Consider the following 16,897-nt stretch of genomic DNA (forward strand, 5'->3'; position numbering starts at 1 on the left):
AAGGCAAATCAAAGATTTTGGATGTTAATGGAAAAACACGCTAAATGGGGCGTATATTAACCAAGGTATTTGAAAGATTAGGTTTACAACTATATCACACTATCAATCCACATAGTATAGCAGTATCATAATGCAGAATTCATAATAATAATAATGCCGAATTCCCTATCATTATTTCAGTATGTTGTTAGCATGGTGATACGCAGTACTATACTGGGCAAACTTGGCCAATGATGTGTTGCATCAATACATATAATGCTTTTTGCATTTAACAGATTATTATATTAAACTGACATTTTATTTCCATCCATCCATTTCACTCTGCCTATCTGGGTCGCAGGGGCAGCAGTCTCAGTCGGAAAGCCTAGCCTTCCTAGTCCCGAGCCACCTCCTCCAGCTCCACCGGGAGGACACCAAGGCGTTCCCAGGCCAGGTGTGTGACATAATCCCTCCAGCGTGTCATAGGTCTGCTCTGGGGCCTTCTCCCGCCTGGCCATGCCGAGAACACCTCACCAGGGAGGCGTCCGGGAGGCATTCAGACTACATGCCCGCCTCAACTGGCTCCTCTTGATGTGAAGGAGCCGCAGTTCTAGCTGGCTGAGCTCCTCACCCTATCTTTTAGGGTGACTCCAGCTACCCGATGGAGGAAACTCATTTCTCGTTCTTTCGGTCACAACCCAAAAGTTCATGACCATAGTTGAGGGTAGGAACATAGATCGACCAATAAATTGAGAGCTTTAGCTTCTGGCTCAGCTCTCTCTTCCCCACAGCGACTGCATTACTGCAGACATTGCGCTGATTTCTCTGTCGACTTGGTCCCATCTTCCCTTCCCTTCCCAAGACGCCAAGACACATTTTATTTACTGTCACAAAAGTACACACGTGATATAATAAGTGTAAATGATGGAAAATTTAATATAAAATATACTGAAAAAACAAAATGGAATTTTGAAAACGGATTTCGGGCTGCACGGTGAACGAGTGGTTAGCACACAGACCTCACAGCTAGGAGACCAGGGTTCAATTCCACCCTCGGCCATCTCTGTGTGGAGTTTGCATGTTCTCCCCGTGCATGCATGGGTTTTCTCCGGGTACTCCGGTTTCCTCCCACATTCCAAAAACATGCTAGGTTAATTGGCGACTCCAAATTGTCCATAGGTATGAATGTGAGTGTGAATGGTTGTTTGTCTATATGTGCCCTGTGATTGGCTGGCGATCAGTCCAGGGTGTACCCCGTCTCTCGCCCGAAGACAGCTGGGATAGGCTCCAGCACCCCCTTGTGAGGATAAGCGGTAGAAAATGAATGAATGAATGAATAAAACGGATTTCATAGGGCCCTAACTAAAGATCACACTATCATGTTTTTGACAGACATGCCTGTACGCCTAATGAATGTATTGACAACCTCCAGCCACAAGATGCAGACAGATTCCTGATGTGCTGATCTGCCTATCTTGAAGACTGCTACATCACAACCTGTCATTAATTCCATCCCTACTGCTGTAACTACTATAAACAGTCATTTAGTACTCAAAATGAGAGCACACATTGCTAGGACAGCCTTAGCTCTGATTAAACCTCCACGTTTGGGAGCTTGGAAGGCATTCAAAATATGTTAGGACTAAGACTAACTGAGACTGCTTTGCCTTTTAGGCCTTCTGGTCCCGTCAATAACAGGCTGCGATTCTTTCATCATCTATGGCAGGGGTCTCAAAATCAATTTACCTGGGGGCCACTAGAGCTAGGGTCTGGGCAAGGCTGGGCCGCATCAGGTTTCCCCCCCCAAAAAAACGCATTTATTAAAAACAGAAAAATATACAAACTTTTTCAGTGCTTTGGTTCCGATTTTCTACAATAAAAGCTCTGATAAAACATTCCACTGTTCTCAAATATCTTAATTTTTTTTTCTGCACAAAATAAGATGAAAAATAAATAAACAAATCAAGAATAAAGAAAATCAATCAATCAGTAATAAATAAATATAATAATAATAAAACAGCAAATAATAAAAACTTAAGAAACCACATATAGTTGGTGGGTAGACAAAATAAGATGAAAAATAAATAAATAAATCAAGAATAAAGAAAATCAATTAATCAGTAATAGATAAATAAATATAATAATAATAATAACAATAAACGGCATATAATAAAAACTTAAGAAACCACATATAGTTGGTGGGTAGACAAATTATTTTTTTCAGATTAAAATGAACAAAGCATTATTAGAGCCCTGTAGACATGACAAAACACGACTATAGTCACATTTATACTTTTTTTATTTACAACATATTGCGCAACTGCAGGGTCTTGAGACACATGCTAACTCGCAAACTAGAGAGCTAGCGACCTAAACGGTAGCCTTCAAGTTATTTCCTTTAAACTTAAATAGCCAAAAACTTACCACTTCCACACGGATAGGGAGGATAACTATTAACAGTTATTTAACCTTTAACATGAACATTAATCAAACGTAATAATTTTTTCTGGGTACATGATACCATACAGCATCCATATCAAACTTGCGCGGGCCGCACTAACATTAAACTTTCATATCAAGGCGGGGGCCTCAAACTAGTGTCCTGCGGGCCACATTTGGCCCGCGGGCCGCGTGTTTGAGACCCCTGATCTACGGTCTACTCCTTTGTGAATGCATCTCTACCATCCATCTCAATGGATCCAGTGGATCCATCCTGCCCCCACAGCACTGTTGAGAACAATGGTGACACTCCATGAGAGATTGCTTCACCATTGGCTGTCCATTACTCTGATTAGCCTAGAAGCTGAGGTCTTGGAGCAGCTTTCTGACCTATAATTTTCTGAAGCAGCCCTAACCGAAACTGGGTGTAACATGCACAAAAAAGTATTATTTATACCCCAAATCAATCTAATGCAATGCAAAAGCTGTACTGAAAACGTCAATTTGCAAATGCTAATTTTGTTGACACAGCTCTTGTATGGATATTGAACGGGTGCATGTGGACCTAATGTTGTGGCCGGTGAGTATTTGCCTCCACTATCAAACATAAGGCTGTTATGTTGGAATATTCATCACATCTTCAGAGATCTTTACAGCATCAACGCTGGAGATACTCCCCAATCCAAGTATTAGCTCCACCCACAGCTCCAGCATTGCTTTTGATTAGTCTCACTCCAGAAAACATTCCCAAAAGAGTTGAGTCCTCAAAGAGACAACGGCAACAAACACAAGCCCCCCCACCACATAAAAACTCTTGGTTCTCCCCTCTCGTCGCTCTCATGCGCTTTCTCCATTTTTAACAGCCCTCTTCGTTATTTTCTCCATCCGTCAAAGGCGGCAGTAATTATTAATGAGAGCCTCCCTGTTCCCTCTGCATTATGCATGAGAGCCTTGCTTCTTGAAAGCACAGGGTAATGGGGGGGTTGGACAGAAGGGGTAGGGGCTGCTGGGGTCACACGTGCCCATTCGCCGCCTCACGGGGTCGCCGACCTACACCCGTGAAAATATTAATTAACCCCCGCTAGCAGCGCTCAAAACGAGAGCGTTTCAAAAGTGGGCCCCCTTTTTAAACGCTTGACAGACAAATGGAACGGGGGGGACTCAGACAAAGTGGGAGGACGTCTCTCTTCTTCACGAGTATGCATACGCTGTTTGAACCTGCTGAGATTCGCAGCAGCGCCGTGAGATGGTTTTCATTGTTTATACTCATCCTTCACTCTCCCGTTCTGAGGCTTTTAATCTTGCTTACCCCCCCACCCCTCGCTCATTTCCTGCCAACACTTTAAAGCACATTTGAACTAAAAGAGAGTGGAGGGGGGGGATCAAGTGCAAGGCCGCCTTGTTGATGCATGTTGCACTCGCAATGTGTGCCTTTCTTTCACGGCTGCTGCTTTGACCCTCTTTCATTTGAAACCCCCCCAATGTCTTTTTTTATGTAACGACCCTTCATCCGTTAACAAGAGCTGGAGCTGGGATTAGCCTCATCTCGCCACGTACTGTCCCTCCGGCCTCTCTTTGCCTTTGGATTCTAGAGAGGGCCATCCAGCGTTCGCATGCATGCAAACAAGGGAAGACTAAAAATGAGGGGAAATTATAGACACAAAAAAAGAGCTGGCTTACATAACGGCTGCCAAGAGAAATTAAAGCCATGTTTTCACCTCTCATGGTTTGGTTTACAGTGGTAGGGGTGGGAACAGTTCATTGGGCTTGGGTTTTCACTGTGGTGTTAATACAAGCAAGCTGCATCGTCATTCTACATGTTGACATTCTCTGATTTGAATGCGTTTTTAAAAATGATAAAACTGTATTATAAGTACCGTACCATTGCTGCTGCTCTTTTACGGACACTTCAATGTAATAAAACAGTGCCCAAAAGACAAAAAAAATTTGTTTTGAATGATTGTCCTAGTGGAGGAGGACCAGGAACTCAGACCAAGCTTTCTGACACTGGTCAATGCATTTCAGAATGCCTTGAAAGGAGGAAGTAAGAAGCCACAAACGTACCACTTCCACATGGAATGAGAGGAAAATCATCTTTTCCACTCGATCATGCAGTGTGAAGGTAATGTTAAAACATCATGTCTCATCAATGTAACATTGTCCTAGTGGAGGAAGGCTAGTGGAGGATTTCTGACACTGGGCAATGCATTTCACTTCAGAATGCCTTGAATCTTCTACCCTGCGCAGATTAAAGACACCCCGCGTTGGATGCAACATAGCAAAGGAAAGAACACAACTAAGTCTCCATGGTTCACAGTCGGTACGGTATTCCTAGTTCTCGATGCTTCATTTTGTGACTTGCAAAAAAGCTCCAGATTTGTCTCCCAGAAGATTTGAAAACTGTCAAAGTGTATTTTGAAAAAAATGTGACCGGAGGTTTACTTTATTTCTTATTATCTATTATTAGCAGTGATTTTCAACAACTGTGAGAAATCGTCGGGTATGCCGTGAGGAATTATTCAATATCACTTTTTTAATTAACATGTATTAATAATTTTCTGCAAATATTATGTCATTGTCGCGTGTCATTGGTGTAAAGACTGGCAGAGCAATGTAATATTCGTCCGTGTGGCAACATGTAGCTGATTACCTCGTTCCTCTAATAGACTTAGTGATGCACGTGAGAGGTAGTGGTTGTGACAATGTTGGTTAAATTAGTATGCGGATCAAAAGGATCTGCTGTGGCGAGTCCGTAATCAGGAAAAAACTGAAACAAACAAATAATGTTGGTTATTGGTGTGCCGCAAAATTTTTCCAACGTAAAAAATGTGCTGTGGCTCAAAAAAGGTTGAAAAACACTGATCTAGAGAATGAAAGTGAATGAAATGAAAGAGAATGAAAAGTGACATACCGAGCTAACTAATTAGCCTCTCCACTTTACTTATTCTGAATTTAGAGCGTTTCAAATGGTGTGGGGAAGAAGGAGGAAGTAAGAAGCCACAAACGTACCACTTCCCCACGGAATGAGAGGAAAATATTTTTTTCCACTCGATCATGCAGTGTGAAGGTAATGTTAAACATCATGTCTCATCAATGTAACATTACTGACGCCTGGTGACCAGAATATTCCGTATAACTTGTCATTCAGTATTTGTTGACAAATAATAGTTCATAGTAAACCACAAAACTATGATCAGCTATTTAAGTTTGTGATGTAGTGAGGGGCGACTGTATACCCCTACCTCACGTTCCTGGCATTTCCCATTTACACAGGCATGATTGACGGGTTTGATACTTCCGAAGTCAGAATAAAGCCAGACGACTCGGTTATCTCTTTACATGTCCGTGGAATTTATACAGAACAGCGACTGGGAAAAGGCGGAAAAATCCTGAATTTTAGCGACATTTAGAGGCATCACCTGTTTAACATCCATGACCCAGGAAGTCAGTGAATTCCACAAAATGTAATTTGTTAATTTGTTGGTTAACAGTTCTTCCATGGGAGGCGTCAGTGACTACCTTTTCAATTCAAGCATCAGAGGGAGCCCTGGTGGGAAATAGCAAGCTCAATGTCAAATTCTGTATTCTAAAGCAGTCACCATCGGGCCTAGCAAGGTATCAATCGTTTTTTCAGTCAGACCAACTATCATTACTTGCACTATGGTGGAACACAAATAAAACACTGTAGGTAGAAATGGACGATGAGTACAGCCTCCCTTCTGTTATGTTTTTTTTTTTTTTTTTTTAATGTGGTGCGTTCGTGCTAGTAGGTTGTGCTGTGCCCTGCGGTCCTGCTACGTGTGCGTGCCAGCACAGCCCTCTCTCCTTCCTCTTCTCTCTCAGCTGCTATTTTTGCCCTGGTCTTATGTAAGCTGCTGCTGATGCGCTGGAGACAGAGGCAGAGTTTGGGATGGTGAGAGCATCCCCCGGTGAATGCGCACATACACACATTTGCACGTGCATGCAAGCTCTTCATAAGGGCAGCCAATGTGTGACAACATACAGAGCAAAACAGTAAAGCGATCCTGGCGAAAGCATCTGTGAGCGACGAAATGTATGCAGTGAAATGGCGTCTGGCGAAGTCTATGTTCTCATCTTGATCACTTGTGTGTAATTTCCACTGCAGAGCATCGCTCTCAAATATGACTTCATGGTTCTGGGCATGTTGTCAGAGCACACTGACCCAACCGCTGTTTATTTTTAGCTGTATTCAAATCGAACACATTATTTTTGCTCTGCTACAAACTTTAAAGCTTTACTCAAATGTAACACAATTACTAATGACAATGTATTACAAAGGATTACAATGACTAAGGCGACGGACTTTTTATTTTCTTTAAAGGCATAAAGACCATTCACGGACATTCTCTGCTTTGTTTCACTTTTACCTTCGATCACATTATTTTTAAGTGTCTTAATAATAAAAAAAACACCTATTCTCAAATAGATGTCTTTATAATAATGAAAGAGAAACACACACACACATGCCACACAATCTCCATAAATTAGGGGCTGTCAAGCGTGCACGGGGGCCGACACCTGGTAATGAGCACACCATTTGCGGGGTAGAGAGGCTACGAGTATGGGGGTTGCAGGGGTCAAGGTCGGAGGTCAAGGTCGTCTCCTATGGGGTTCAGTTTTTTATTCTTTTTTCAAAAAAGATGCCCCCAAATTGAGGGACTCGGGGTGACACGGGGTGACACGGGGGTACCCCCAAAAGGGAATTGGCGTGTGTCGCAGCCAGCTGGGGTGAAGATATTATCATCAGGGAATATTCAAGCTCATTTGGTAAGAGACCAACGACCATCATCATGACTTTGCAGATCGACTGATTTGGTTCTATTTTGGGATTATTAGGCCTTATTTGTGCTACAACAATACGAAGGTCTGTTTTGTTGTACTTTCAAAATAAATACATACAGGCAAGTCTAACAATTACTTAAATGAATCCTATAAAAGAACAGTTTTATAGACAGGTACCATGTGCGCTCATTGGTTGAGCATACAGTCGTCACTCGTTAATGGCGGTTAATTGGTTCCAGATTGACCGCAAAAAATTTATATCTGCAATTATCGGATTCATTATTAATACATTGAAAAATTGTCGTACTGAGAGCATAGAAAACCTGTTTATGACTTTCTAAATACGGTATTTAACACTATTGGAGCCCTGCAGACATTAAATAACATATGTGCCTATAGTCACCTTTACATTCCTATTATTTGTTCTTTATAACATATTGCGGGACACTTTTGCTGAACGGACTCGAGACAGCTGCTAGCCAGTGCTTGTTAGCGTGCAAGCTAACCAGATAGCTGCAAATTTATTTCCACTATTACCACTTCCACACGGAATGGGATAACTGTTTTTTTCACTCTATCATGTTGGACATATCATGGATGACTTCATGCAGTGTTAAGGTAAAATAATGTCTCAATGTTTACTGTCAGTGATGCCTCCAAGTGACCGGAATACAACATATTACTTGTATAGTCTCCAATTTGCTGCAATTCTCAGTTTTTTTGCTGCCCTCAGTCTCTTCTTCAATAAAATGAACAAGAACCAACAACTACATGCCGAGAATAAGGAGACCCTCATTCTTCACCATGGGGGTGTTTGTTAGCATGTCACGTGCCGACTGATGCAGTCAGTTATTTTATTCTTAAGAGGTTCTGACATTTTGAATGAATATAGGCTGGATTTGCAAAAGGACAGTCTTTTTTAAACTGTTATCTTTGGTCCTTAAATTAGGCTAAAATGCAAAAGTAAATTTTTTTTTTTCATCATTACAGACAAATGAGCAAGGATATTTGAAGGACCCCTTAAGGGTTAAACACTGAAAGGCACTTATGTGTGAAAATGGTGCACATGCATGAGTACGTCACAGTCAAGACAATGGCGAAACACAGCCTTGTGATTGCATGTATAATGAGCTTGATAACTCAAAATGTGTTTTTGCTTTACATTACTTCCATAACTCCAATTTTCAAGCAGAGGGCAGGGACCATGCTTTTGGAAAAAAACAGTTGGCTGACATGCATATTACAGAATTTTCATTGGAAAGCCTGTACAAGAAGCAAAAATTCCTGTTTTGACGTGATACATGAGTAAGGGACGGTACATGTGTTCATAATCTGATTTTTAGGTTTGATCAATAGGGGTACCGATATCCAACAGTTAAAAATGAGGGACAGTATAACCGGTCTGGAACCAAATACAGTACAGCCCAGCCTTTGACTAGAGCGCTCTTTTTTGGCTTGCACATTCCTTAGATTGCTATATTTGTGTTTATTATACAATAATTGTATTTTTGGAATATTGCCGACCAGTATTGTGCAGTTATTTATGTTTTGTTTTTAAAATCATTATAGCTGTTTAAACCAAAGTTCCATGTTTTGCATTTGTTCCCTTACTTCAATAAAAATGAGCCACAACATGACCTTAAAACAAAAGCGCGTACTGAACCGTGATGAAGGCGTACCGTTAGTCCCTACTTGTAGCGGCAGACACGATCAAACATGTTGCGATAGACTTGAACGACCTCCAGAATAGTCTTGCTGATCATTCACTGATGCAGAATCAGCAACTCATATCATAAATAGTACATGGCCTCAAAAAATAAAAGAAAGGATGGAAGGAGGAAAGGAAACAAAGAGAAGGAGGGGGAAGGCCTGGGCTGTTAAGATGAACAGCGGCGGGGTGGAGGAGGGGAGCTGAGGAAGAGCAGGGATGATGTGGGGGTTGGGGGGGAGGCTGAGGATGAGGAGCTAGGAGGAGAGAGTGACTAAGAGATAAAAGAGGAGCGAGAGTGTTTATGTGGTGAGCGGATGGCCTCGGGGAGCAAGTCGACTCACTGCGCTGCTCTGCGGATGTGCTGACGGGCTGAGGGGCCTGCATGTTCGCTCAGTCGCTCGTTCGCCTGCTTTTAGGGCCCGCCGTAACGAGGACGGGGTACAGGTGAGATGTGCGAGGCGAAGGTTTGTGAGCGAGGTGAACTGGAACAAAATGTGGCAAAGGGGGGGAGGAAAAGAACCGGGATAACCAACAGAAAGGGGGGGGGGACGTTCAAAGAGGAGAATTGGAACATGTTTGCATGAGTTGGGGAATAAAAAGCTGATTGTGGGGCTTAACAGAGGGATGAGATTTTGGCAGGTTAATGGAGCAGCGAGAAAAGACGCTCCTTGAGGGAAACATGGGGGATAAAAATCAAGGCCTTCATATAGGCAGCCTGGTTGGGTGCATGAACAATTAAAATAAAGCAGTTCATGCGTGGGAGTAAGTCGAGAGCCTGTATATATAAGCTTGTCATCAAACCCAGGCTTGCACTTTGACACGCCGATGTCACTTTGACTGTACAGCGTTTGTCGCCGTGCGCTCATGTGTGAGCTTGCATTATTGAAGAGTTGTCATAACTCAAGACATAAGGAGCCGTGCGTCTTGAATTTGGGGATGTGATGTGGGTTGGGTGGGGGTTTGGGGGGGTGTGGGGGTGAGGGGGGTCGTCTTTATGCAACATCCCAGAGAAGCCGGCAGACTATAGCATTGCTGAATATGGAAAGAGGGCACACAGCAAAGGCTGCCGGGAGTTTCTGATTGGCTGCTAATGTTGCTATCCAGGCCGGGATTGGCGGAGCCGACGCAGCCCCGACATCACGTTGTCGGGACTAAACCCTTTTGAACTGAGGCAAAGCGGAGAGGCGAGGATCCCAAAACACATGCGTTATAAAAATGAGTGCATGAACTCTAAACATGCACACATATGTGACAGCTGTGTCGACAAAAAGTGTGCATGCAATAGTGTATGTGTGTGTGTGTGTGTGTCTGTGTTGATATCCCGAAACTTCCTGCATTACTCCGAGAGCATCTCTATAAGGTGGACGGAATAAATTGGAGCTTAAGTACGCGTGAAGGCACAGCCAGCGGGCCACATCACGCCACATTTGTCAAATCACAGAGAGAATTTCTGCTACATGTGAACCCAGAATCGGCGAGGTAGGAGGGGAGGTGTGACGGTTGAGACAGCAGGAAGTCACGCTCAGGAAGTAAAACTCAATATAAAAAAGAAAAATATAAGAAAATATATTTTGGAACTGTTCTTAACTGTGGCGTAGACAAACTGCACAGGCTGTAAATAAAACATGAGAAGTCTGTGAGTCAGGGGGGAATCGCATGACTACGCTTTTGGACCCATAGCGAGGAAACGCACACAACCTACAGTAAATACACCATAACACTATCCCGGCTTCTCTTGACCTTCTAGACCTCTTTAATTTCTCTCTTTCTTGACATCTCTCATTTCTTGATATGAGCTTGCCGACATTTATTCTGCATCTGGGTCACACTGAATATGTAAACGCAATCATGACGGATGCAAAACATGACGGCATCAACTCAAGTAATGTCAGTGGGTACATGCTGTGTGTATGTGTGCGGCAGTGACGAGCAAAGGCCTATAAATCTTTGATTCACCTCTTTCCAACTTGTCATACCACCCCCCCCCCCCCCCCCTTCGCCCTTCCATTCCATATGAGTGAGCAGAGTAGCTCTTTGCCCGTCCCCTCGCTCTCTCTCATGCCCTGCTCCCTCCATGCGCACGCTCCTCCAGCGCCCTCCTGGTGCATTAATGTTCTTACATCACCTCCTCCAGTGAGCAGGCGAAACAAGAGAACCTCACAAAAAGAGATGGAGAAGACAGGCAGCGGGGGGAAAAGAGGTGTGCCATTAATGGTCTTGTCCACATAAAACACTTGAACCGCCTGCATCAAATAGAGTCCGGCCAAAACGTTTGCCTCTAAAGTTGAACAAACGCTACCAAATTGTCATCTACAAAGTAACGATGACCACAGAATAGAAAATGGAACAACACAGGTTTGTGTCATGGTTGCCCTCTAGAGTATAGAGTTTAGTCTCCCTTCCCAGGCAGACTTCTAAATTCCAGCGAACATCGACAGTGCTACTTGCTGCAAGATTTTTTGTCACAAGATTAAAATGTGATTTCTTGTTCAAAAAATAATAAATCAATAATAATAATGATAATAATAATTATAATATTACAATGATAATAACAGGGGAAAACAATACAGTGGCATGCACATGATTATATCTTGCAAAAAGGGGTAGGCATTTATAAGCTTTTGCTTCAGCCTACTCCTTTTGGGCTTGGGATCAGATAGTTGAATACAAATGAAAAAAATAATGGAAAGTTATATTTTGATTGATGTAAGAAATGCACTGTAATGCTTCATATATTTGCCCAAATAAAGGAAAAAAAAATTAATCACACAATAATTGAATATGAACTCGATAGTTCTGTTTTACTCATCACTCAGCCTCTGAACAGTCAGGAAGAGGCGTTCCCTCTGTGCATTGTTTTCAGCACCTTACCACGTTTGTTCAATAGAACAACAGCATGAACGGAGTGAGACCCTTTGTCAGTCATACAATCTCTTTGTCTTGGTGAGTGGATGTGGGGCTGCTAGCATGCACACACAGTGCAAAAGAATGTAGCCTTGTGAGAAGCAATGCAAGGTAACATAGTAGAAATTAAGTTAGTAGATTGCAAAAAAAAATGTATTTTTATGCAGGTTAATTCAGAATTGTGAAAAATGTATAACATACTGTACAATGTGTTTTTTTGCCACTACTTGTAACATCTACACAACCAGAATTGGTGGTGTTCTTGTATTTTTTGTTTCACAAAATGTCATTTGAAGAGAGTTGCTTACAGTCCCCTTAACTGTTGAGCATATATATATATATATATATATATACGTACATTAGGTAGTTTTACCCTACTGATCTCTTAGTATGATGGCCACTATAAGTATAATGACCAACTAAAAAAATAGTTTTACAGGTTTTTACTCAATATGGTACCCAAAAAGTACATGAATAGATCACAATTTCAACAATAAAACTATAAGTGTCAAACATCACACCTCATAGAGTATGTGAACTTAAAATCTGACAGCTAGTTTACTGTCATTCATAAGGGCAAAAAAGAAATGTAGTTTGATATAATCATGAGTATCTATATCAGTTATTTAATTTCCTCATGTGGTGTACGGCAGTCACTGTCCACCTGAATATGAAAAACACATGGTATAAAAATAAAGCTTTAAAAAAAAAAAAAGATTGCAATATAGCGTCATATTTTCTTAATTACAATTTTCTTCAAAGTAATGTTAAAATCTTGTGTCGTTCTTATAGTCTTGCGTCTTGTCTCGTGAACTGACTCATGACACCCCTCCTAACTATCACTATAGATTTTTTTTTTTTGCATTTTAGGATTGAAGGTTAAACATCGTCAATATTGCCGTAATTCAACCATTGTGGATTACCAGGACGACTGAGAAGCTACACAGACGTGGTTTTAGGGGGACTTCATCCACCATACTGGCATGTGTCTGTATGGATGGATGGAGCTGAGACACACTAACACTGTCTGGCATTGACTTACACCCATGAGACATCCCTCCCCACCACAACGTACACGTGTGCACGTCTGGGCAGCATCCTTCTGCTCTAATACACCCTTTGCCCCTTCGGGATTCTTCTTGTGTGATAGGCGACGTTTTTGTGTGGAGTTTTGTGTGTGCGAGTGAGCGACGCATCGACTACCTTGTGTCGGATCATGGTTCTCCCAAAAGTGCTTCAGCAGCACCTCCAGGCTGATGTCTTCAGGAGAGAAGACAACCCTCACAACCTCGGTGTGTCCAGTAAGGCCTGCAGGAAGGAACACAAATGTGATTTGGTTGATCAAATCACATTCACACTTATTTTCAACTGCCAGGACCATTAGGACTTTTTGTGGGATTCTACAATTGCTTACACCAAAAAAAGTGTTTAAACAGCAGGAGAAAAACAATAAAACATAAAAAGATGATGGTGTATATAAAATTCATTCATTCATTCATTTTCTACCGCTTTTTCCTCACGAGGGTCGCGGGGGTGCTGGAGCCTATCCCAGCTGTCTTCGGGCGAGAGGCGGGGTACACCCTGGACTGATCGCCAGCCAATCACAGGGCACAAACAACCATTCACACTCACATTCATGCCTAAACAATTAACCTAGCATGTTTTTGGAATGTGGGAGGAAACCGGAGTACCCGGAGAAAACCCACGTATGCACGGGGAGAACATGCAAACTCCACACAGAGATGCCCGAGGGTGGAATTGAACCCTGGTCTCCTAGCTGTGAGGTCTGCGTGCTAACCGCTGCCCTGCCACTTCCATATTAAACTGTATTACCATTCATAGTAATGATGGCTGCCCTGTTCTTGTGCAACAGCTTTTCTCCAAACGAGAAATCTCGGCACGTTTTAATCTCTCTGCCAATCTCTACTCCTTCCACTCTAATGATTCCAGAAAAAAAAAAAAAAACACTTTGCAGTTGCAAAAGTATGCAAAATATGCATACAACCATCATGACACCTGAATGGTGACAGTAGATGTTGTTGTTTTCAAGGACCCTTCAACTAACAGGGTGAAAAGCCATGTGGATGGCAATGGCCTTTTGCACCATCACATCACCCTTTTTAATTTAATTGTACTCGTGTTGCTAGAGGCTACTTTATTCCCCCAATGACGGCACTGAACACTTTGTTTACACTTTCCTTGATTAGTGTCCTCTCTAAATGGACAAGTAGTGTGACAGTATTGCACTTTCATCAAACAAGCAAACAAAACCTTCCCAACAAACCCTTTGGAACGTCTGTTTATGGGCATATTGCTAAAGAAATAAAACTGCAATTACAGGAAGTAGGCCTTCTACATTCCTGTATGGCGGATAGCATGTTTCCGCCACAAACTTTTCTTTTTGCCACCAGATCGACACAGCATCTTCCAACAACGTCCGGTTGTTTTGATCCGCTGTGTGTGATCGCTGCATTCACACCTGTCCAAATAGACTTCACCGAGGGGGTAAATGAACCGTTCAATTCAGCCCAACTGTACAAGGCAGGTGCGAAAACGCCTTGAGGGAGTGCGTCAGGATGGATGCCGTTGTGACTTTGACAAAGTACGCTGTCCTCTCACCCCCTGCAGTCAAAACTTTCTCTACCTTTAAAGTGAGGAAAGAAATCTTTGCTTCTTAGTGCTTTTTGTCGGAACGCTGTAGGGCTGTGAGCGGGAACGTGTCCTCAATCTTAATGTACATGTGCTCAGTTATTCTTAATGTGTGTGATTCATCACTGTTTATCCTGACTGGTGATGGACAAGGTACTTCCAAAAAGTAAGACATGTACAACCACATTGAAAGAAAGTTAGCATATACAGTAATAATTAATTGGTTCCAGACCCAAATGTGATAAGCGAGTATCCGTAAAATAGGATTCCTTATTTATAAATGGGATATCTATGTAGTTAAAGCATAGAAAACCTGTCTACAACCTTCTAAATTTGTTCAACATTATTAGAGCCTTGTACACGTGAAGTAACACCCCTACAGTCTTCTTTGCACATCTATGCACCATTTATGACATAAAACCCGTGCTCATGTGGGGAACTAGAGGAGATGAGTGGGCAGAAAGGAAGTGATGTCAGGGGTTCAGAGTTGTATGCTGTGAGATCATTCAAACCTGCAACTGTGGGGGGGTGGGGGGGCAAGTGAGAGGCTTTCATTTCAATGCAGACCTACCAATGTGTCTAAATTTATAGTACTCAACATGCAATTTGGCTCTTGAATATGCTTGTATGCTCTCCGTTTTGCCTAGTCTGTACAGATAATTGAAAACATTTAAGCAAAAACATTTCTGTCCCTTGTGGGTGGGGGGGGGGCATGACAAAAAAAAAGTACAAAGCACTGCATTACTGTAACATTAATGACACCTTGTGACCAGTGTAGAACGTAAAAGTTACATGTGTTTGCTACACTGATCCCTCTTGCTACATCGTATTCTCTGGCAGACCATGTGCGTGCTTATGAGGTGTGTTAAGAAGCTAAGTTAAGATGCCATTGACATTAATGACACTTTGTGACCAGTGTAGAATGTAGAAGTTGCATTTGTTTGCAACACTGATCCTTCTTGCTACATCTTATTATCTAATGAGCAAAGGCGAACAGATAGCGCCAAATCTATTTGTTCATTCATTCATTCATTTTCTACCGCTTATCCTCATGAGAGTCGCGGGGGTGCTGGAGCCTATCCCAGCTCTCTTCGGGCGAGAGGTGGGGTACACCCTGGACTGGTCGTCAGCCAATCACAGGGCACATATAGACAAACAACCATTCACACTCACATTCATATAATTTGGAGTCGCCAATTAACCTAGCATGTTTTTGGAATGTGGGAGGAAACCGGAGTACCCGGAGAAAACCCACGCATGCACGGGGAGAACATGCAAACCAAATCTATTTGTGATGGTTCAAATTTATTTGAGGTATTTATTTGTTCGAATACTTACTGGGTGTAATACTGCCATGGAAATGAATAATATCTTACATTATAGTAATTTGTACAACTCTTTAACCTATTACGTCAGACCATCCAAGTCTTGAGTCTGCCCTTTTATGTGGCCTCACTAGCCGTTCCATCATTCTCTTCTGTCTGTTTTTCTTTGACCATCCTGACCCTGTTGTGTTGACAGCTCTTTGGTCCGGTGCAGTCGCACTGTTCTTCCCCGTCACGGCCACTGGAGCAACACCAGCACCTTCTCTACTGACAGACAGGCCACCATCCTTTCCTTCAAATGTTCTTCCCCTGTCAAAAAAGTTTATTTCCGCCCTCCCTCTTCCTTCTCTATGATACAGCTCTCAATCTGTTTTTTTCCTGTCATCCTATAGCTGAAGCGCATTCCCTTGAAGGGTTTCTACAATCAGAATGTCTGCCAACAAAAGCGCCTCTGGCGTCCTTTTCCACGTCCAATCCTGCTGTGTCCGCCATCGGGACTCTGTGCTTGTTCTCTGTGTGCCCACGGCGAGGGAGGAGTTCATAATTAAAGCACGCGAGAAGTGTGCAAGAGTCAAACAGAGCCAGACATCTTCATTTGAATTATATATCAATGCCCTACATGAATCTATTAGAATCTTGATGAGGAAAATGGGAACACACACACACAGACCGACAGGTAACCAGGATGTTTGACGGCTCTGAGATTTATGCCTTTACCTCCGCTATGCCAAATCAGTCTCAGGGAAAGCATCTCGTTGATGGCGCTTCATACATGGTAAACTCTGCTGAGAGATGCCGCAGCACACCACAGAACAGTACAGCATAGCAAAGCATCGCATAGAACAGAACGGAGCCCAATCCTTACAAGTAGGTCATGGGTGGGTGGGGATGGTAGAGGGGGATTGGTGGGAGGGGGGAATGCAGCCCATCTGGAGCAGTGCATTCGGTGTAGAAGTTGCCTGCAGATGAAGGGAAGGCGGAGGGGAAGATGTGAGCGCTATAATGAGTCTGACTGTGGTCCTTTTGCCTTTTTAATTTTCTCTCTTTTATGGTGTCAAAATGCAGCGGGGTGTCTTGACAGTCCACT

The 16,897-nt window shown here is 42.7% G+C and overlaps 1 protein-coding gene across 3 annotated transcripts in view; it reads right to left on the reverse strand.

The window, feature by feature from the left end:
* The window catches only part of msrab (methionine sulfoxide reductase Ab), a 64,664-nt gene that overhangs the window by 14,943 nt on the left and 32,824 nt on the right, over window positions 1–16,897 (reverse strand). For all 3 annotated transcript variants that reach the window (XM_078796273.1, XM_058090842.2, XM_078796272.1), the window contains exon 4: window positions 13,040–13,144. In XM_078796273.1, coding sequence (XP_078652399.1) covers window positions 13,040–13,144 — 105 coding nt within the window. The remainder of the gene's footprint in view (window positions 1–13,039; window positions 13,145–16,897) is intronic.

This window comes from Doryrhamphus excisus, linkage group LG14 (genome assembly GCF_037039965.1).
Source record: "Doryrhamphus excisus strain RoL-2023G ecotype Guam linkage group LG14, RoL_Dexc_Guam_v1.1, whole genome shotgun sequence".
Taxonomy (NCBI): domain Eukaryota; kingdom Metazoa; phylum Chordata; class Actinopteri; order Syngnathiformes; family Syngnathidae; genus Doryrhamphus; species Doryrhamphus excisus.